The following is a 23,075-nucleotide window of genomic DNA, read 5'->3' on the forward strand; positions in this document are numbered from 1 at the left end:
GCTCAGCTCATGGCAACAAAGGAGGAGAGCAGCAGCTGATTTCATTTCAAACATCATAAGTCATCAGCATAGGCTATACATGGTTAATTAGTGTTAAGTTGAAACCTTTAACACCAACCACATTCTCCCAGTTTTTATTTTAAGTCTTTATTTCCCCAGGGCTTGTGGGGGGTGACTTGGCTTATCTGTGAAATACAACAGAGATTCAGCAGCAACATGAAGGTACTGAATGTATTCATGAGCCTTTACACACTGATTTCTTTCATTTTTAGATATTTATTTAATTTTGTATCATGTCATTAGGCTACTTTTATTCTTTAATTTATTGATTTGAGGTTTTCTTCATATTGTTCCACTCTCTGATTTTTCAAACCATATGGGTTTTATAAGGCTGCTGCTGTTGCTTTATTATTTTTTTTTTGTCCTTAATGCTCTATTCTCTTTAAGTGTGAAGTAACTACACTGGGGAGCCACGCCAAATCACCACCAAGTGTTAGCGGAGAAGGTGTAATATATATTGTCATTATTAACATTAATATTACTCTCAAAACGACTCTGGTGTGTTTCTGAATTTCAGTACAGATCCTCCTGTGACTGGTCAGAAAAACTGTTGTGCCTATTGCCTGTTGGCTAAAAAAGCCTCAACATGACATCAGCAAAAGCTCTTTCACCCAGCCATGACCCTAAAATTAACCATGTGAGAATATTTTGCCCAGATCTATGTTAGGATTCTTAAAACAGGTCACCAGGTAGCTGTGATAAAAAAAAAAAAAAAAAAAAAAAAAAAAGAACGGCTCTCCGACGGAGCAACTTGGTTTCCATCGTTCAGACCAAAGAGCCTTTCAGAAGAATCGATTCAACACTGTTTTGCACCCGTTCCTCCAGCAGCACCCAGCTGTCCCACCAGAGGGAGACACAAACTCATCCAGTCTGCAGCAATATTATCACAGGAGCGGTCCTCTTGTGACCATGACAGCAAGCATCCACCCTGCTGAAGTGCCCTGGAGCAAGACACTGCATCCCTGCCACTTCCACAGGACATGATTCAGCAAGGTCAGGATTTTTTTTTTTTTTGCTTGGATACTGTTTAATATGAATGAAGCTGCTCTATACTTTTGATTTTGTTGTTGTTCCTGTTGATTATGCTCTGTAGAGGCTTGTAAGCCCATGCAGGCGGGTCGCCTTTTGCTACATGACACTTTAAAAAAAAATTACTACAATTATAACCAGGGTGTTTGAAATGCGCTATCTCAATAAACTTTGCCTGGCCTATAATGTTGCTATAATATTCCTGTGGGAAATTAATGTGAATGTGAATTAAGTGTAACATGAAACTCACTTCTCATGTGCAATATTGAGTTTTATTGTAATACTTTACTATAGTGTCGCTACTCTTATGATAGATAGATAAGCAATTTTAGCTGATTTTGGCTGTATTTTGGTCATCAATCAGTACCATAATTCAAAACCTTGGTAGTAGTGTGAGGATTGTAGTTATTACACAGTACCTCAGTAAAACTGTGCTGACTACAGTCTTCTTTTCTATCAAGGCTGAAAGTGGAAAAAAATGATGTTAACACAGAAAAAAGGTTAAATCACACCTTTTTACTGGAATAAATTCTTGTCATGTGAAAAACACAATTAAAAGTTTCATATTATTTGCAAACCACTTCAGTAATTTTGTCAAGATAAAAGACTGATTGGACATGAATATGATGTATGTATTTTGACTCCTCCATAAATATGTTAAAAGGATATTAACAAAGTAGTGAAGTTAATTGTTGGATATTTACAATTTTAAGCTTAAATGGCAGGAAATGATTTCTGAAAAAAACTTATTGTTTTGGCAGACTAATCTGTTTGATTGACAGGACAGATGATCAGAGGGGCCGAGTTTTTACCACCGTGATTAAGATCAGGGCTAAAGTATGGGAGGAGTTTCTCAGTGAAGCTGCAGCCGCTATAGGAGTAGATAAAAGCTGCAGCATCTACGTCATAAAAGGAGACCAGACCCTCCTCATAATCCACAAATACCCCCACCTTCTGAGGCTGAGACTTCAGAGAGAGATGGACAGGAGGGTCAGCAAGAGCTTTGTACTCATTTTCATTCCTCAGCCATATGGTCCAGTAGCCATTCTTGGGGATCAGAGTGATTGGTCCCTTCCTGTTGATCGACTCTCTGGCCACTCCTAAAGTCCAGTCAGTCTTCCCTTTAACCTGAACCTCGTAGTAAAATCTTCCTGAAGAGAAGCTCTGCTTTCCTAAGAAAGACACACAAGAAGAAAATCTCTCTTTCACTTTCACTTTACTTTATTGATTGTCCCAACAAGGGCGATTTGGTTTGCAGCAGACATCGTACAAATCATATTTTAAAGGGACATAAACACATAAAACACACAGTGCACAAGTTGCAGCAAGAAGCAAGTAGCAAGCATCGGCCCACCATGTTGTACATTTCATGAAAGCACCATTCACGATAAAGTGCATAATAAGTACCGGTAAAATAAATAAGTTAAAGCGTAACATGAATACCGACAGATAAACTAGGCAGCAGTATAACATCGTCAAATATACACCTCAACCCGTTGAACATCAAACAAAAACACAAGGAAACAACAGGTTGGACCAGTGCAAATGCAAATAGCAGCAGCAACACAGAGCATTACCTTCTCCTCTCCGCAGCATTTAAAGCCCGGATGGAGATAGGCACAAAGGAGAACTTCTTCCGGTTTTTAATGGCCGTGGGGGACAGTTAGGTGAAGGCCTGAAGGAAGCAGCTTATATTCTGAGCTGAGGGGATAGGTGTTATCCAGGCTATTAAATTTCACCTCAGCAACTTTAGAAGCAACTCTCACAGTCCTCCCAAGGGAGTTCTTGTCTTTGTTGCAGAGGTTTCCATACCAACAGATGATGGAGATGGAAATGACAGACTCAGTAAAGGCAGTGTAAAACATTTTCAGTCCTGTCAATCTGGAATTTGGTGAGCTTTCTCAGGCAAAAAAGGCATTGCTGACCTTTTTTGTATAGCGATTTGCAATACACATCGAATTTCAGCTTGCTGTTGATTATGGTGCCTAAATATTTGTAGTTCGTCACCAACTCAACTGGCTGATCATGGACAACACTACACTGAGAAACTGGGGAGGTTTGTCTGAAATCAATGCACATAGTTTTGGAGACGTTGATTTGAAGGAAGGTTTTTTCGCACCAAGATATAAAATCGTCGAGAACCTGGCCATGGCCGACATCATCATCACCCAGCAGGCTGGCGATAATGGAATCGTCCGCGTACTTGATGATGAATCTGTTGGAGTGGCAGCTAAAACAGTCATTTGTGTATAAAATGTTTAAAAGAGCAGACAGAACGCAGCCCTGAGGTGAGCCGGTGGAGGATGTTAGTAGGCTGGACAGTGTGCCGTTGACTCTTACTTGCTGAGATCTATTTGTAAGGAAGTCAAGAAGCCAACCCACAAGGCACGCATCCAGACCAAAACAATTCAAAAGTGTGTCGGCTAGTACATGAGGCTGGATCATGTTATAGGCTGATGAGAAGTCAACAAAAAGCAGCCTGACATGATTCTTACTACCCTCTAAATACTTACAAATAAGGTTAAGTAAGGTAGCGGTAGCACCTTGAATGCCTCTTTTAAACTCTTATTTGATCATCTTTTCAAACTGTTTCGTAACCATCGAGGATAAAGCCACCAGCCGGAAATCATTCAGTGTAGTGGTCCTGTTTGTTTTCGCAACGGGTACCACTACGGACTGCTTCCACAGAGATGGCACCCTCTGCTGGGAGAAGGACAGATTAAAAATGTAATTAAAAAAGGGGCCAAGCTGGACAGCACAGGTTTTTAACAGGTGATGACTAATATGATCAGGGCCAGGGCTTTTCCTCGGTTTACACCTTTTAAAACACTTCAATAATTAACAATTTAACTTAATTACATCTCCCTCATTAAAAGAGGGATTCTGAGGAGGAGCTGACAAAAGACAATTTTTAATTTCAGAGTGTTCGTTACTGAAGTCATGGGCATCAAATCTGACATAGAAATCATTAAGGTACTGAGCCAGCTCTGCATCTGACTTAAATCCGTTGAGCTGAATTTTCTTCCTGCCACTTCCTTTGGTCCTAGTAATCATTTTCATACTGTCCCAGACGGAGCCTAGATTGTTCGTTTTTAACTGGGACTCAATCTTCTCCAATATTCTCTTTTGCAGAACCTAATTTCACATTTAATTTCCTTCTGCTGGTAAAACAAATACAGTCTATTCTCTTCCTTGAAGGCTTTTTTCTTTCTGTGCAGGAGGTCTTTAAGTGTCTTAGAGACCCACGGCTTAATATTGGGATAAGCTTTCATAATTTTTTTGTGTATAACACTGTTTTCACAGGATGAGACCCAACTGCTAACCACATCGGTCAGCTCATCTATGTCTGCAGAGGACTCCTTAAACATTTCCCAGTCTGTAGTTTCAAGGCAACCTTGCAGAGTGAGGCAGGCATCATCATCCCAGACATTTACTTTAAGGTTTTGCACTTTGCCTCGCTTCAGTGCAGCGCGGAATGCAGGGATGAGATTTATACTGTATACCGCGAGATGTATACACCCCACCCCCACCCCACCAGATGACTTGCCTGTTGCAGCAGCGTCTCTATCGAGCTGTATAGGCGTCAACAATTGCAAAATGTCTTCGTCAGTATCCGACTCTGTCTCAGACTTCCAATCCAAGTCAGGTGTGGGCCAATCCAAGTCAAGTTTGGGCAAATTCAAGAGGGGAAAAGTATTATTCCATAGGGGGATCTCTGGGTTGTCTGGGAGATTCTTCTTTACATCACCATGCTTTACTTGTTTCCCATCATCAGACAGGATGAGAGCAGGATGTGCTGTATCAGGATCCAGAGTCACATCCACTTCAAACTGCTGGACCCTCTTCAGCTCAAGATCAGCACACAGCTTCTTCATCTCTTTACTGAGCGTCTCCCCCAGCTGAGCCACAGCTCTCCTCACACTCCCCACATATGATGAGCGATGGACTCTGACCTCTGTCCAGTTCTTGGTGTGTTGAGGAGCGCTGAGGGATGGGAAGCTTTGGAGGAGGTGGAGGTGGTCTTCAGTGTGTGAGAGCTGCTCCACCTCAGTGCTTCTCCTCATCAGCTCAGAGATTTCCTGCTGCAGCTCTTTGATGAAGCCTTCAGCCTGTTTCTCTGTTGTTTTCTGCTTCTCTTCAATCATGTCAATGAGCTCAGCCTGGCCTCTCTCAACAGACTGCATCAGAGCAGTGAAGACCCGCACACTGTCTGCTATCTCTCTCTCTGCATCTTCCCTGCTGAGCTCCACTGACCGTTTGATCTCCAGAATCTTCACTCGTCTCTTCTGGATCATCTGCTGAATTTCAGCCTCTGTCTTCCCCAGCTCAGCCTTCTTTCCTTCATATTCTTCTTTCAGAGGAACAATGTCATGTGACTTGTGGTCTGAAGTGCAGAGCAGACATACACACATCTGGTCAGTCTTGCAGAAAAGCTCCAGTGGTTTATCGTGCTTCTTACACATTCTGCCTTCCAGGTTGTCCACAGGATCGATCAGCTGATGTGTTTTCAGGCCTGTGATTCTCTGATGAGGCTCCAGGTGAGTCTCACAGTAGGAGGCCAGACACACCAGGCAGGACTTCAGGGCCTTCAGTTTGGTCCCGGTGCAGACGTCACAGGGAACTTCTCCTGGTTTGGCACATCGTTGATCTGAGCGGCTGCTGGCTTTCTTTTTAGCTAAACTGAACTGAGCAGCCATCTCAGATATGAAAGTGTTGATCCGCAGCTCAGGTCTTCTGTAGAAAACCTCATTACACATGGGACACTGATACGGGATGTTAACATCCCAGTGCTGAGTGATGCAGGTTTTGCAGAAGTTGTGTCCACATGGTGTGGTGACTGGATCAGTGAACACATCCAGACAGATGGAGCACAGGAACTGATCTTCAGATAGCAGACAGCTGGCAGCAGACATTTCTGCACACTGAGACCTAAAGGTAAGATGTGAAATGTAATTCAATCTCAGTAATTAACTCAATCTTCATAATTCAATCTCAATATTTGAATAGTAAAAATAAACTCTGTCCTTTAGTGGCATTTTTTGTGAAATAATCATGGAGCTCACAGTTGAGAAAATCAGTCTATGAAGACACTCCAGTGGCATTCAGGGTCCTTATAAAGTGAAAAAGAGCAGGGCTGAGCAGCGTCCAATAATGAGGAGAGTGAGCAAGTGAGTTTACTGTCTAAATTTTACCTAAAGGCTTTTATCATGGACATAATCAATGTGGTACTCATATTTTCAACTTGACTGTAGGTATTCATAACAAAAATAACAGTTGTAATAAATATGTCTTTGATGCTAGTAAATATTAATAAAAATGGTGCTGATATTGGTATCTATTATTGTTACACATGATAATAAAGACCTTTTAAATTATTGAACATTTCTTCCTCTTCTCTTAAAGAGCAGCAACAACACAAGGAGTCCCTCTTTGGACATGTTTTTTACTATTAGTAAAAATAATTTTGATACAGTGTTATTAATTGAAAATACTGTAGCTTGTTTCTTTATATTTCAAATGTTTCTCTGTATTTCTTTGGCCACCACACATATTCCATTCTTTATCATGCTTTGGCATTTGTGATCACATTCTAATAAATGCATTTTAAATGACTTCAAACTCATTAGCCCTCCTCTTCTTCACTTTAAAAGCACCTTGAATGCCAGTGGAGTCTGTGTTTGGATTTCTCTGTCACCACAAACAGCTCAACTTATTTTGATATAGTTACATTGCATTTCATTGACAAATGAATGTAAAATGGACAGGCATACAGCTCAGTTTTGTGAAATTGCGCCCTATTTCAACAAAGTAGATATTCACAGCTGTACTCACCTCTTGTTTTATTTCTTATGGAGAGAAATAAACTTTTCCCGACGGCAGCAATGTTGTTGCTCTGACTAGGCTACTTTCAGTGTCACTTTCCCAAAATGGCACTGACAGTCTCGTCGTCCACGTGTTGCTCCGCCTGCAGATTGTTTGTCATGTTTTCTTGTCACATTCAGCACGATAAAATAAACATGAAGAATTTGCCTGAATGTGTTTTTTTTTTTTCTTCCAAGTACATGTCTTATACCTTTTCTAATTCAGTTTACACATGAATGCAGAAGTAAATGTTTGCCACAAGAGAAACTGATTTGGTCATCTGTCATTTGACACCCTCTCCACAGCCTCTTGGCCCGACAGAGGAGCAGCTGCAGCACTTGGCTCCTCTCACTGCGCTGCAGAGCGGAGCGCTTCAGGAGATCCTCTGTCCCCACGGCAGGCACACTGTTGAACAGCTCCTGAGTCACACACACTGCCCCCGTCACACCCTCGCTTGTGCAGTGGACTATTTTAATTCTATTTATGCTATTTTAATATTTTAATTCAATTTATAGATGTATGTTTTAAATTTTGTTTGATACTATTTGATTGTAGAATTGTAAGCATGAGCTGCTGGACATTTTAATTTTCCTTTGAGGATGAATAAAGTTTGATCTATCTATCTGTCTGTCTGTCTGTCTGTCTGTCTGTCTGTCTGTCCGTCCGTCCGTCCGTCCGTCTGTCTATCTATCTATCTGAGTGTCACCCAGTTTTACCCAAAGCATCACATTTGGCTCAGAAGGGTTTTGCTGTTGTGAAAGATAAAACCAAAAAATAAATGAATAAAAATGGAACTATCAGGTTTGCTAGTCCATTCATAAATCAGTCTGTCACTTGATTATTTTTGTGTGGACACATTATTTGCTAGAAAAAAAAAACTTAATTGTAATGCAGATAAATCAAGCTCCCCATTCACCGTATTGGAGTACATACTTTTTTTTTTTTTTTAAATATATTCTGTGACTCTAGTCTATTTTTTCCCCCCCAGTATTGCCCCTTCTACTTGGTAGAACTCTATCGTTCATGTGTGTGTGTGTGTGTGTGTGTGTGTGTGTGTGTGTGTGTGTGTGTGTGTGTGTGTGTGTGATGAATCAAAAGATTACAAAATATATTTCAAGGCCATTTCCCCTATGTAAGTATTTTAATTGACCACACAGCGGATTTGAACTGAGTGATTCATCATAGATTTAAACCCTGCAGAGAAGAATTCATTCCTTTTGTTCTGCCCTTTTCCTCGTTTTATTTTGTAGATAAGAGTCAGCAGAGGCTTTGTTAACCTTTGGAAAACCATTCACATTGCATCAGCAGTAACAGTTTAAATGAAGCTGAAGCTACTAGTGGAGTTTCAGGAGCAGGACCACACCTGAACCACACCTCTTCCAGCTTCCCTAATAATGCCCCTGTGAACATGTATCATTTGGTTGGTGTGTATTTGACACTAGGAGTCTCACCACTTCCGAGATTTGGATGCTTGATGGGCATGTCGCTTCTGATGATTGACAGTGTCTCTCGCCTATAACTGTGCAAACACTTCCAAGCTGCACCTAATTGGACGGACCCGTCACTAGTGGGCTGTGCTCTCCCGGATTTCAAACCAGACCAGCATGGCTCTTTTCAAAACTTTCTTTGATATTACAAAACCAGTTCACCGAAATGCATTTCTGAAACATTTGAAGCGAGAAATAAACCTTACAGTTGCTGAATCTGTCTTCACTTCAGATCAGTGATTGTTACTTTGAAAGTTTTGCAGGAGTTTTCCAGAGGCGGCGAGTTGCACCGGGCATCCATAATTTTCAGAAAGCAGCCAAGACCTCAACTTTATGCAAATGACAAGACACTGACGTGACGCCCCATCTCTCAAAATGCAATGCCATGCCACCAGAATGCATTGCACAGCTGCCTCCAAACACAATGAATGGGAAGTGTGGAAATGACTGATCCTGTGGACATGTACCATAACCCTCTCCTGCTGTTTCATCTTGCTGGCAAGATGGCGCCACACTATGGCGACTCAGTACTACTCTCTGTTTTGTTTGTTAATCTGGTGTTATTTTGTGTGTTTTTGGAACCCAGTCTTGGTCTTGTTCAGTAAGGGTAGTACGCCGAGCATCAAAAATCATAGGATGTAGCCTCCCTTCACTTTCATCACTGTTTTCCACAAGAATAATTAGGAAGGCTAAAAAAGTCATAGCTGACCACTCTCACCCAGCACACTACCTCTTCAATCTCCTCCCATCAGGCAGGAGATATAGAAGCATTAGGTGCTCAACATCCCGCTTCAGAGATAGCACATACCCTTTGGCTATTAGACAACTGAACTTGCATTGACTTTAATGGTTATGTATATACAGGTTACATTGCAAGTAGCACTTTAACATAACTGCATGTACTTACAATGCCGCTGGGTATTGCATATTGCTTATTGTTTACTGTCTGTCTGTGTTTATGCTTGTCTTTTTGTACATGATGTGCTGCTGTACTGTCCTTGTTTATGATATTTATGTTGGAGAGTCTACCAGGACAAATTCCTATCAACTTGTTGATATGGCAATAAATCTATTGAATCTTGAATCTTGTATTCCACATCAAGAACATGAAAGAGAAGGCAAACGCACCACCCAAACTGAGTAAATTCAAAGACAAGTTCTTGTTCTTGCCTGTACATCCACATTGAATGCTGACATCTTTGAACCAAGATGAAACCAAGACAATTATTGATTCCCAATTTTTCAACAGTGCGCACCAGCAGGCCCAGTGTCAAAAGCTGAAAACCTCACCCTCACTGTGCCTGAGCCTTCACTCTCCACCATCAAAGATTTGCTCATAACATGCATGACTTCCCCTAGCAGTATTCTGTTTATCTCCATCAACATACAAGTCTATTACATTTATCCAATGAACACTCCATATTATCCATCCTTCCCCTTTTGAAATGAGAAGACAAGCTGATAAGAAACAAAATGGATGCCATCACCTCCATCGTTCAGCAACTCATCTCCCTGATAACACTAGTCGGTCGCACTGTCACCACCTTCCAGTAAGGCCACCTGACCATACACTCTTCAAAATACTATAAATAATGAGAGAATCCCCTTTTCCTCAAACAGCACCGCAAACCTTTAATACCATTATTGCTTCCCTTCTCACGTCAACCATATAAACAGACTCTGTTCAGGTGGGGCACTCAGCCCCCGGGACGTCTGAGCCCCTAATCCCCATATATCCACAGATTTAACAGCCTCCACTTCCATGGGCACCTGGCTTCATCAGCTACAGCAGCCCTCACCAGCTCCAGCCCCTGATACTGGGATGCCAGAACCCCCTGCTGTCTAGATCCATGATCCACAGCAGCCAACATTGACTGGGACACCAGCACACATGTTCAGCAGCCTACATCTCCAAAGGCAACTGGCACTGGGATGTCAGCATCCTCTGTCATCAGAATTATCAACTGCAGAAACACCCACTAGCTGGGGCACCTGTCACAGGGTTGCCAGTGCCCCCTCCTGGCATCCAGATCCCTAAGCCGAGGTACTAGATTCCCCCATTGTCCAGTCACAACAGCCTGCATCAACTGGGGCACCCAGCACTGGGAAGCCAGGTCCACCCATCAGGGCCGGCTCTTGGCATAGGCGGTATAGGCGGTCGCCTAGGGCGCCATCTGCTGGAGGGGCGCCGCAAGCGCCAGTCACCCTCGGAAGAAAATAAATAATAATAGTAATAGTAATAACGATAATAATAATTTCTGATGCCCATTGGCGGCCTCCCTTTGTGTTCTGTCTTGAAAATAACATAAAATAAACAAAGAAAGAAACAAAGACATGTTTGTCACTTGCGCTGCCGAGTCACATGACGTGTTGGGGGCGCCTGTGTGGGGGCCCATCTCAGGGTCAGAGGAGTCGGGCTTTAACATAGTGCATGTGCAGGCCGCGCCCAAGTTGAATTTTTTTTGTAACTCGGCCGTCCAATAGGAGAGAATAGTGGAATCTGAAAAAATCGTCGTCACCACTGGCACAAGCAGAGGTCCTTATATAGCAACACTTACGGTAAAAACGGCTCCATTCTCTGCAAATGCCCCTATATTGCAACACTTACGGTAACTCATACATTAGGTAAAATGCAGAGAAAGGCCACAGAGAGAACGATACAGCCGGCAGCGGGCACTCCCTGTCCGCATGGACTCCACAGCTTCCCGTGAGCTCCGGGTGACTCTCAGCCGTCTGGCTCTGACCCACAGCCCCCAGCAGCAGCAGGAAGCCCTCACCCTGCCACCGGGTTGTAGGGAGGACTACAGGTGTACAAAATTCATTTATTCAAAAAGCGAGTCAAATATATCTGGTGTGCACTCAAACATTTCTAGTGCACAACGTAATAAAACGTAGCATGGTGTGTTTTATTTTTCTCTCAATGGCCCCTCCGCGGCTCATTAGTAAATAAACATAAAACAAGAGAAGAAGAATATTTACATTTTTAATCCAATCAAAGAGGACGTCATACAATTCAAATAAATACAGTGTACTCTACATCAGCCAATACAACTGTTTCATTGCTGTGTGTTGTGTTGCCTGTTTGAACTGACCGCGTGCATCTGCAAACATGTGAGTAAGAAGAGAAAATACTGCCAAACAAAATTGAACTTCATGAAGAATTTCGGGAATCCCGACAGGCCCTGAATCCCCCACAAGATCTCGCGATGCTGTTGTCACCGGCGCACAGTGCTTTTGGCTAGCAGCCAAAGCAGTGGAGATTTCCCATGAAAAGACTTTCTAACTTGATATTCAAAGGAAAAAACGCCTGACTTCAAGGATTTAATCCGAAGGAAGGGACAAAAATTGTGAGGACTTTTCAAATGGAATAGATAGATGTACTTCAAACGGAATGGTACAAAAAGAAAGGCCGGGTTGTGTGGATGTAGTCAAGCTAGGAGGTTGCTGTGCTTTCCAGGCCTCCTTTTCTCGGCGGGTCGCGTCTGGCTGAGAGAGGCACAACCTGCCCAGGGCTTTGCTGAAGCACCAAACCTCCACAGCCCACATCCGCTCTCAGATTGCCCTGAACACCTTTGGGAAGAGCCGGACAGACACAGACACAGCGCTGGATTAGCAGCTCAGGCTCCACATCACTGCACACAACGAAAAGGTAAAAGCTAACAGGGAGATTTAAAAGCCTCTCTCTCTCTCTGGTTAGAGTCTTCCTATGTTGTGCTCGTATGTGACTGACACAATAGCTTTTCAGTCTTAGTTGTGCTTGGAGGTTTAATGGTGTGTGATCAGAGCGGGCGGTGTTTATAATGTGTATAATGTGACTTTGGAACTGTGGCAGGATGGGGGGCGCCAGGGAGTAATTTCGCCTAGGGCACCAACATGGTTAGAGCCGGCCCTGGAAGCTGTGATATATTATCATTTTTAATAACATTATTATTACCCTTAAAACGACTTTGGTGTGATTCTGAATCTCAGTATAGATCCTCCTGTGATTGGTCAGAAAAACTGTTGTGCCTATTGCCTGTTGGCTAAAAAAGCCTCAACATGACATCAACAAAAGCTCTCTCACCCAGCCATGACCCTAAAATTAACCATGTGAGAATATTTTGCCCAGATCTATGTTGAGGATTCATAACCAGGTCACCAGTTAGCTGTGATAAAGAAAGAACGGCTCTCTGACGGAGCGACTTGGTTTCCATCGTTCAGACCAAAGAGCCTTTCAGAAGAATCGATTCAACACTGTTTTGCACCCGTTCCTCCAGCAGCACCCAGCTGTCCCACCAGAGGGAGACACAAACTCATCCAGTCTGCAGTAATATTGTCACAGGAGCGGTCCTCTTGTGACCATGGCAGCAAGCATCTACCCTGCTGAAGTGCTCTGGAGCAACACATTGCATTCCTGCCACTTCCACAGGACATGATTCAGTGAGGTCAGGGCTTTTTTTTTTTTTTTTTTTTTTGTGCTAGGATACTGTTTAATATGATTGAAGCTGCTCATTTTGTTGTTGTTCCTGTTCATTATGCTCTGTTGTGGCTTGTAAGCCCATGCAGGCAGTCCACCTTTTGGTGCATGAAACTTGAAAAATAAATTACTACGACTATGACCAGGATGTTTGAAATGGGCTATCTCAATAAACTTTGGCTGGCCTATAATGTTGCTATAATATTCCTGTGGGTAATTCATGTGAAGTATGTATAACATGAAACTCACTTCTCATGTGCAATATTGAGTTTTATTGTAATACTTTACTATAGTGTCACTACTCTTATGATAGATAAACAAATTTAGTTCATTTTGGGTTCATTTTGGCAATCAATCAGTATCATAATGCAAAACCTTGGTTGCTGATCGCTGTTATTATAAAGTTCCTCAGTAAAACTTTGCTGACTACAGTCTTCTTTTCTATCAAGGTTGAAAGTGGATGAAAAAAAGAACCCACAAAAAACATGATATATTATCACAGAAAAAAGCTTAAATGAAACCTTATTTGAATAAATCCCCGTCATGTGATGAACACAGAATCAAACATTTTGTATGATTTGCAAACCACTCTAGTAATTGTGCCAAGATAAAAGACTGTGACATGAATATGATGAATGATGATCTGACTCCTCGACAGATACCTTACAAGGATTTTAACAAGGTAGTGAAGTTAATCATTGGATATTTAAAATGTTGAGCTTAATGATTTCTGAGAAAACCTTATTTTTATGGCAGACTAATCTGTTTGATTGACAGGACAGATGATCAGAGGGGCCAAGTTTTTACAACCATCATTAAAACAGGGACCAAAATATGGGTAGAATTTCTCAGTGAAGCTGCAGCCACTATAGGAGTAGATAAGAGCTGCAGCATCTACATCATAAAAGGAGACCAGACCCTCCTCATAATCCACAAACACCCCCACCATCTGCGGCTGAGACTTAAGAGTGAGAGGGACACCAGGGCCAGCATTAGCTTTGTACTCATTTTCATTCCTCAGCCTTATAGTCCAGTAGCCATTCTTGGGGCTCAGAATGATTGGTCCCTTCCTGTTGATCGACTCTCTGGCCACTCCTAAAGTCCACTCTGTCTTCCCTCTAACCTGAACCTCATAGTAAAATCTTCCTGAAGAGAAGCTCTGCTTTCCTAAGACAGACACACAAGAAGAAAATCTCTCTGGGTTGTCTGGGAGATTCTTCCATAGATCACCATGATTTACTTGTTTCCCATCATCAGACAGGATCAGAGCAGGATGTGCTGTATCAGGATCCAGAGTCACATCCACCTCAAAGTCTTGGACCTTCTTCAGCTCAGGGTCAGGACACATCTTCTTCATCTCTTTACTGAGCGTCTCCTCCAGCTGAGCCACAGCTCTCCTCACACTCCCCACATATGATGAGCGTTGGACTCTGACCTCTGTCCAGTTCTTGGTGTGTGGAGGAGCGCTGAGGGATGGGAAGCTTTGGAGGAGGTGGAGGTGGTCTTCAGTGTGTGAGAGCTGCTCCACCTCAGAGCTTCTCCTCATCAGCTCAGAGATTTCCTGCTGCAGCTCTTTGATGAAGCCTTCAGCCTGTTTCTCTGTTGTTTTCTGCTTCTCTTCAATCATGTCAATGAGCTCAGCCTGGCCTCTCTCAACAGACTGCATCAGAGAAGTGAAGACCCGCACACTGTCTGCTATCTCTCTGTCTGCATCTTCCCTGCTGAGCTCCACTGATCGTTTGATCTCCTGAATCTTCACTCGTCTCTTCTGGATCATCTCCTGAATTTCAGCATCTGTCTTCCCCAGCTCAGCCTTCTTTCCTTCATATTCTTCTTTCAGAGGAACAATGTCATGTGACTTGTGGTCTAAAACAGTGCAGAGCAGACATACACACATCTGGTCAGTCTTGCAGAAAAGCTCCAGTGGTTTATCATGCTTCTTACACATCCTGCCTTCCAGGTTGTCCACAGGATCAATCAGCTGATGTGTTTTCAGGCCTGTGATCCTCTGATGAGGCTCCAGGTGAGTCTCACAGTAGGAGGCCAGACACACCAGGCAGGACTTCAGGGCCTTCAGTTTGGTCCCGGTGCAGACGTCACAGGGAACTTCTCCTGGTTTGGCACATCGTTGGTCTGAGCGGCTGCTGGCTTTCTTTTTAGCTGAACTGAACTGAGCAGCCATCTCAGATATGAAAGTGTTGATCCGCAGCTCAGGTCTTCTGTAGAAAACCTCATTACACATGGGACACTGATACGGGATGTTAATATCCCAGTGCTGTGTGATGCAGTTTTTGCAGAAGTTGTGTCCACATGGTGTGGTGACTGGATCAGTGAACACATCCAGACAGATGGAGCACAGGAACTGATCTTCAGATAGCAGACAGCTGGCAGCAGACATTTCTTCACACTGAGACCTAAAGTGAAAGCATGAAATGTTAATGGTGTCACATATCATTCAATCTGGATTATTTGTAAAATATCAATAAAAAACAACAAGTGTACTCAGTAGAGTGCATATCTCGGCCAGGTATTTCTCCCTTTTTCCAGACTATGGGCTCTATCTTTCACACTGCGCTACCCGTTGCCACTACCCGCTACCCATGAATTACGTATTTAGCAGCTTCCACTATCCCTAAACGGTATCTTGCGGCCACACTACCCGCTATACATTATGCCGACTCCGTTATTTGCACCTGGAGGTGTGTCCGTGGGTGTGTTTTATGCACTTTCCCTACAATTGCTATTTAGACCACACACGTTACTGAAAGCAGATAGAGGGTCCTCAGAACCACCCGCTATCCCATTTGGGCATTTACAAGAGCGCGCCCAGGCGGCTTCAATGCGTGTCCACTTGGACACATGTGGACGTGCACATGCAGCTCCACCTCCCCAATTAACTCGCCTATAAAAAGCCACCTTGCTTTAGCCTCAGTTGAACCCCTGAGAAAATGGCAGAGATCGTACTAAATCGTGACCTTCCTCTCTCCATCGCGGGTTTCGGTTTGCAGATTTGGGATTGCACATCCTGCTCTTAAAGGCAGTGGCACCTGGCACACTGATTGGTTTAACTGGCATAACGCCCAAACCACGCCTATGTATAATGTAACGGGTAGCGCAAGTGTTTTAGGGATAACGGCAGTTGTGCAAGATAGCAACTTTTGCAGGGGAACGCCTCTTATGCAATGCTAAATCCCCAAATAATGGGTTTAGGGACTGACGAAAGATAGGGCCCTATATGTTTTCCTATCTGCTTAGACTCAGCAGCCAATTTTACTGTCAAACACTTGTCAAATTACAAAATACATTACTGTATCATTCAAATATAATACAGTAGAGTATCGAAAATATGCTGTAAAACTCCCAAAACCTCTCAAGTGTGTTTCTTGTTCTCTGTGTAAGTGTTTCACTTTATTACACACGATACCAATGGTGAGAAATATATGGCTCAGGAACCATTTCTGACTCTTTCTCAGAAGTCAAACAGTTTTCAAATGAAACTGCATTTCAAAAAAAGCACGAATTGCAAAAGTATATTCAAAATTACTGCTGAGATCTCTCTCTCTCTCTCTCTCTCTCTCTCTCTCTCTCTCTCTCTCATAGTGCCTCTTTCAACAGGTTGTCAGTCTTTTCTTGGGTGCTGCTGCCCCTTTTTGGGACATTTTTATCAGTGAGAGTGTGTGTGCTTGTGTGTGTTGGTGGGAGTGTTAGTGGGTGTTGTGTTGGTGTGTCAGTGTCAAACTGTGGCAGTCTCTGGGTTAAGGCACCATCATAAGTGATTAAATTCCCATTATTTGAGATGACAGGCTTTTGCTGTCATAGCTGCTGGCGAGCTGGAGTGTTTCAGAACTTGTGCCGTCAGCAGCCGTGTTGCTTGTTGTCAGTTTTACAGCTGAGTCCAAAAGTATTAGGACAGTGAATTTTGTGTCACTGTCCTAATACTTATGGACCTAACTGTGTGGAATGCCGGTTTCATGGCACGGTTTGGCGTGCACACAAGTGTGTTGTAGTGTGTGGGGGTTGATGTGTGGCTTACATGAACATTATCTGACTGTGTGGCTGTATGTGGCTGTGTGGGCCCCTCTCACCACTGACTGGAAAATTGTGTCTTTATTCACTTTCTGTCATCTGGCGTATCCTTGGTTGCATGTCCTGCAGGTCTGCTCTTTATCTTTTATCTGACTGAGTTCTGTGCAGGTTTTTGGCAAAATCCATGGCGCCGACCACGCTTCTTAAATATCAGAGGTTTGCTGGGATGTTTGTAATTGCACTTTTCTCTCCACTCTTCTGTCCCTGTTTGTCTGCATGAGGGCCCAGTACAGGTCCTCGCCCCCTCTGCACTGAACCCATCAGCTGCGCACCTTGTTACATCCAAATATATTAACATCCAAATATAATCTTTTCAGTAAAAAGTTTACATGCACAATGTAACAGTCATTCTGTTGCTTTGAGTCTTTTCAGCGCCTTCTTTTGGCATATTCTGAAAAGGAGTCATTCAGGAGCCAGTGTCAAAACAATGTGAACAGCACAGGCAACTGTGTTACTTTCTTCATATTAAAAACAGATGAAATCCAATTCAAGGACGTTCATACAAATTTCAAAATTCTACAAAATTATATTTTTATTTGAGTATTCTCAACGTAGCATTAATTTTGATGCCCTCGCTGTCACTAAGAATGAAAATGGTCGCTTATGCACAAACACTTTAGGGAAGAAATCAGCGCACAACACAACTCTTTAGGTTTTTTTTTTTGTTGTTTTTTTTCCATGCAGGGAGTCTCAAGAGGATTTTCCCTTGGGCCACATTCAGAGGCTCTGATGTGATTGTTACCGTGAACAAGACTCTCTCTTGTGTGTAAAAAAAAAAAAAAAAAAAAAATCTAGACAGCCCTCGGAAGTATAAATGTGGATATGAACGCCTGTCGCTGCGAGTTGAATAAATAAATGAATCAGACTGAAAAAGCAAACATCCAGTATAGGCAGGTCTACAGTTCAATGTTGTGCCACTGCTCTCTGATGAAGCACAATAACAGTTTTCGTTTGTACTCACCTCGACTTTTACTGTTGATCCAGAGGGACAAACTGCAAAATGTCGTCGTTCAGGTTTACTTTCACTTCCACTTTCTCAAAGCGCCTCCTCCTCTCTCCTCTGGTTGCAGTGTTCCTCCACCCTCTGGCTGCACTTTGATTAGGAAGCTGACATTTTGTGGCCAAACTGTGTTTTTGGTATGTGCCAAAGTGCCCAAGTTCTGGCAAAAGATAGATTTGATTTACATCTGTCAGTGTCGCCATGTTAAATAAATAAATAAATACAAATAAATTAAACGATACTAAAATTAAACAAAATAAAATAAAATAAAATTTAAGAAATACACATTTGGCAGCATTTCTTTTGTGCTACCTAATTCAGTTTTAAATAAGACACTGATGATGATGTGTGGAAGTCCATTTCCGCGAGGCAAAATAATAATAATAATAATAATAATAATAATAATAATAATAATAATGTAAATAATAACTATGAGATAAAAAGTCGAAATGATGAGAAAGAAAAGCCGAAATTATAATGATTGGTAATGATAATAATTTCTATTATCTCATAATTTCGACTTTTTTTTTTTATCCCATAAGTGTGACTTTATCTCATAATCATGACTGTTTATCTCACAATTTCGACTTTCTATTTCATAACTTTTCCTCTGGCAGAAATAGGCTTCCATAAATGATGTAATATCCTGCTACTGCTGCAGCTGTTATTTTTTTATTATTATTATTATTTTTTCCATACGTCCATTTCCCTCCTCACTATCAAGCATGATAAAATCATTCAAGTAATCTGCCTCAGACTTTTCCTATGATCAGTTTTTGGCAAAGCGCAGGTGACCTGAACCCCAACTTATCAACATCATTTCTAGACATGATCAGTGTTGTAGTGGAGGGAATACACAGGTAAATGGACAATTTAATATTTCACTTTTTCACTTTCATTGTTCTTGTTTCACTCAGCTTCATCTCCAAGACAAATTCCTGTGTACATTTGACCAATAAAGCGATTATGATTCTGATATTTTTATTTGTATTACAGTATACAAATCATTTTCACCTCCACCCAGTTTGAGCCAAACCCTCACATTTGAGAGAATCCTTCAACCAGAGGAGCTGGGATCACAGCATCCACTCTGCTGAAGTGCCCTTGAGCAGTTCACTGCATCCCTGCTGACAGAGACCATTTCTGTGGAGATCAAGTTCATATCAAACCGCTATACTGGGACGACTGAAGAACAGCAACAGCAGCAGCAACTGTTTCTACAGCACGCTGGCCATCTCCAACAAGAACAAAGTCAACAGGATCACACACGCTGCCTCCAAAATCCTCCACTCCCCCACAGCAAATATCTCAGACATGACTGACAGAGCCATCACACGCTTTGCACTCACAATAGTCAATGACCCCAACCCCCCCCTCAACCCACATGTCACACTGCTGCCGTCAGGCCGCCGATACAGGACTGTGAGGTGGAGAAGAGCTCGCTTTGCCACAAGTTTTGTCCCTTCTGCCATCGCAGCATTAAACAAACTGTCTCACTGATCCAGTGTAGACATTTTCTGTGTTTTGCTGCATGTATATGTGTTGGGACATTAGAGGGGGGTTACCTGTATGTTCCAGTTATGTACAGGCAGTGAAAACAAATTTCCTGTGGGACAATAAAGACTATATCTATCTATATATCATATTGTAGAGGGTTTCATGTGGTGTCTCCTGCCCTCTAGTGGCCATGTTGGAGGCCCACAGCATTACCCATTTACCAGTATGGAATAGAAATGGTTATTTCCTGTTTTCTGTTGAGTGCTTTTACAGTACAAACATTTTTCAAGCATTTGAAATGTAAATTGCCACTCATTTTCACATGCAAAATATCATTTGGAGCAGCAATATTGTCATAGGAGCTGTTCTATTGTGGCCATCACAGCATGCATCCACCCTGCCGAAGTGCCCTGGAGCAAGACACTGCATCCTTGCCACTTCCACAGGACATGACTCAGCGAGGTCAGGTTTTTTTTTTCCCCTGGGATACTGTTTAATATGAATGAATCTGCTCTATACTTTTCATTTTGTTGTTGTTCCTGTTGATTATGCTCTGTAGTGGCTTGTAAGCCCATGCAGGCGGGCCGCCCTTTGCTGCATGACACCTGAAAATTAAATTATGATTACTACAGCTATTTACTTGGAATTATTTACTTACTTATTTATTGTAGTTTAACTTATTTAGCTTCAGTGAGGCTGCATTTTCCAGAAGCCATTTAAAATGAAAAGCATGAAAAGGTTAATGTTGTGCCACTGTACATTTACATTTATTTGGAAATTACTTCACAAGAAAGGAAAGAAACTATTTGCAGCGACCAAAATACACTGGCGATGTAAAATTGACATGCAAATCCCTGTTTTGGGGGGGTTTATTTTAACTTATTCAAACTTTACATGATGCTGAACTTACTTTATATTTTTAGATATTATATTATAAACTCTTATGTTGTCTCTAATGTGAAGCACTCTGTATGACCAGGGTGTTTGAAATGCACTATCTCAATAAACGTTGCCTCACCTATGATGTTGCTATAATATTCCTGTGGGAAATTAATGTGAAGTATGTGTAACATGAAACTCACTTCTCATGTGCAATATTGAGTTTTATTGTAATACTTTACTATCATGTCACTACTCATATGATCGATGAGCAATTTTAGTTCATTTTGGCTTTATTTTGGGTATCAATCAGAATCATAATGAAAAACCTTGGTTGTAATGTGAGGATTGTAGTTATTATAAAGTACCTCAGTAAAACAGTTGACTACAGTCTTATTTTCTATCAAGGCTGAAAGTGGGAAAAATTATATTAACACAGACTCTGATTTGACATGTAATATGATGTATACATTTTGACACCTTGACAGATACGTAACAATGATTTTAAGAAAAACAGCGAAATTGATCATAAGATAATTAAAAATTTTGATCTTAAACGGCAGGAAATGATTTCAGAAAAAACGTATTGTTATGGCGACTAATCTGTTTGATTGACAGGACAGATGATCAGAGGGGCCGAGTTTTTACCGTCTCTATGATCAGGACTGAAGAATGGGTGGAATTTCTCAGTGAAGCTGCAGCCACTATAGGAGTAGATAAGGGCTGCAGCATCTACATCATAAAAGGAGACCAGACCCTCCTCATAATCCACAAACACCCCCACCTTCTGAGGCTGAGACTTCAGAGAGAGACGGACAGCAGGGTCAGCAGCAGCACCGTACTCATTTTCATTCCTCAGACATATAGTCCAGTAGCCATTCTTGGGACTCAGAGGGATTTTTCCCTTCCTGTTGATCGACTCTCTGGCCACTCCTAAACTCCACTTGGTCTTCCCTTTAACCTGAACCTCGTAGTAAAATCTTCCTGAAGAGAAGCTCTGCTTTCCTAAGACACAGGGACAAGTAGAAAATCTCTCTGGGTTGTCCGGGAGATTCTTCTTAGCATCACTGTCATTTACTTGTTTCCCATCATCAGACAGGATAAGATGGGAATTTGCTGTATCAGGATCCAGAGTCACATCCACCTCAAAGTCCTGGACCTTCTTCAGCTCAGCCTCAAGCAGCTTCTTCATCTCTTTACTGAGCGTCTCCTCCAGCTGAGCCACAGCTCTCCTCACACTCCCCACATATGATGAGCGATGGACTCTGACCTCTGTCCAGTTCTTGGTGTGTGGAGGAGCACTGAGGGATGGGAAGCTTTGGAGGAGGTGAAGGTGGTCTTCAGTGTGTGAGAGCTGCTCCACCTCAGTGCTTCTCCTCATCAGCTCAGAGATTTCCTGTTGCAGCTCTTTGATGAAGCCTTCAGCCTGTTTCTCTGTTGTTTTCTGCTTCTCTTCAATCATGTCAATGAGCTCAGCCTGGCCTCTCTCAACAGACTGCATCAGAGCAGTGAAGACCCGCACACTGTCTGCTATCTCTCTCTCTGCATCTTCCCTGCTGAGCTCCACTGATCGTTTGATCTTGTGAATCTTCACTTGTCTCTTCTGGATCATCTGCTGAATTTCAGCCTCTGTCTTCCCCAGCTCAGCCTTCTTTCCTTCATATTCTTCTTTCAGAGGAACAATGTCATGTGACTTGTGGTCTGACATGCAAAGCAGACATACACACATCTGGTCAGTCTTGCAGAAAAGCTGCAGCGGTGCATCGTGCTTCTTACACATCCTGCCTTCCAGGTTCTCCACAGGATCAATCAGCTGATGTGTTTTCAGGCCTGTGATTCTCTGATGAGGCTCCAGGTGAGTCTCACAGTAGGAGGCCAGACACACCAGGCAGGACTTCAGGGCCTTCAGTTTGGTCCCGGTGCAGACGTCACAGGGAACTTCTCCTGGTTTGGCACATCGTTGGTCTGAGCGGCTGCTGGCTTTCTTTCGAGACGACTTCCTGAACTGAGCAGCCATCTCAGATATGAAAGTGTTGACATGCAGCTCAGATCTTTGTTTAAAAACCTCTTTACACATGGGACACTGGCACAGGGTGTTCACATCCCAGTGCTGTGTGATGCAGGTTTTGCAGAAGTTGTGTCCACATGGTGTGGTGACTGGATCAGTGAACACATCCAGACAGATGGAGCACAGGAACTGATCTTCAGATAGCAGACAGCTGGCAGCAGACATTTCTACACACTGAGACCTGAAGTGAAAGTATGGAATGTTAATGGTGTCATATCATTCAACCTGGATTATTTGTAAAATAGCAAAAAAAAAAAAAAAAAACTCAGTAGAGTGCACATCTCTGCCAGGCATTTCTCCCTTTTTCCAGACTATATGTTTTCCTATCTGCTAAGACTCAGCAGCCAATTCTACTCTCAAACACTTTTCAAATTACAAAATAAAATACTGTATCATTCAAATATAATATAGTAACAAAATATGCTGTAAAACTCCCAAAATCTCTCAAGTGTGTTTCTTGTTCTCTCTGTATGTGTTTCACTTTATTATACACATCATATCAGTGGTGAGGAATATTTGGCTCAGGAACTATTTCTGACTCTTTCCCAGAAGTCATACAGTTTTCAAAATTAACTGCATTTCAAAAAGAACAGTAATTACAAAAGCAAAAATCAAAATTACTGCTGTGTCAGTAGCTGGGTTTCCATCCAC

At 42.3% G+C, this 23,075-nt stretch overlaps 2 protein-coding genes across 3 annotated transcripts; both read right to left on the minus strand.

Annotated features, from left to right (window-relative positions):
• Positions 1-1,826: 1,826 nt before the first annotated feature.
• LOC115355414 (E3 ubiquitin-protein ligase TRIM21-like) lies at positions 1,827-6,964 on the minus strand. Its single transcript, XM_030046202.1, has 3 exons — positions 6,922-6,964; positions 4,807-6,018; positions 1,827-2,293 (listed from the first exon to the last, which is right to left on the minus strand). Exons 2-3 carry the CDS (start codon positions 6,000-6,002, stop codon positions 1,852-1,854), a joined length of 1,638 nt encoding a protein of 545 aa, XP_029902062.1. The 5' UTR covers positions 6,003-6,018; positions 6,922-6,964; the 3' UTR covers positions 1,827-1,851.
• A 6,668-nt stretch (positions 6,965-13,632) lies between these two features.
• On the minus strand, positions 13,633-22,602 carry LOC115355409 (E3 ubiquitin-protein ligase TRIM21-like). Of its 2 annotated transcripts, none has more exons than XM_030046197.1 (2): positions 22,422-22,602; positions 13,633-15,124 (listed from the first exon to the last, which is right to left on the minus strand). In XM_030046197.1, exons 1-2 carry the CDS (start codon positions 22,587-22,589, stop codon positions 13,652-13,654), a joined length of 1,641 nt encoding a protein of 546 aa, XP_029902057.1. In that variant the 5' UTR covers positions 22,590-22,602; the 3' UTR covers positions 13,633-13,651. The 2 variants fall into 2 exon arrangements, with proteins under 2 accessions (XP_029902057.1, XP_029902056.1); XM_030046196.1 differs by lacking the exon at positions 22,422-22,602 and adding an exon at positions 17,942-18,010 and having other exon boundaries at positions 13,633-15,308.
• Positions 22,603-23,075: the final 473 nt, after the last annotated feature.

Source organism: Myripristis murdjan, chromosome 23, assembly GCF_902150065.1.
Source record: "Myripristis murdjan chromosome 23, fMyrMur1.1, whole genome shotgun sequence".
Classification (NCBI taxonomy): Eukaryota; Metazoa; Chordata; class Actinopteri; order Holocentriformes; family Holocentridae; genus Myripristis; species Myripristis murdjan.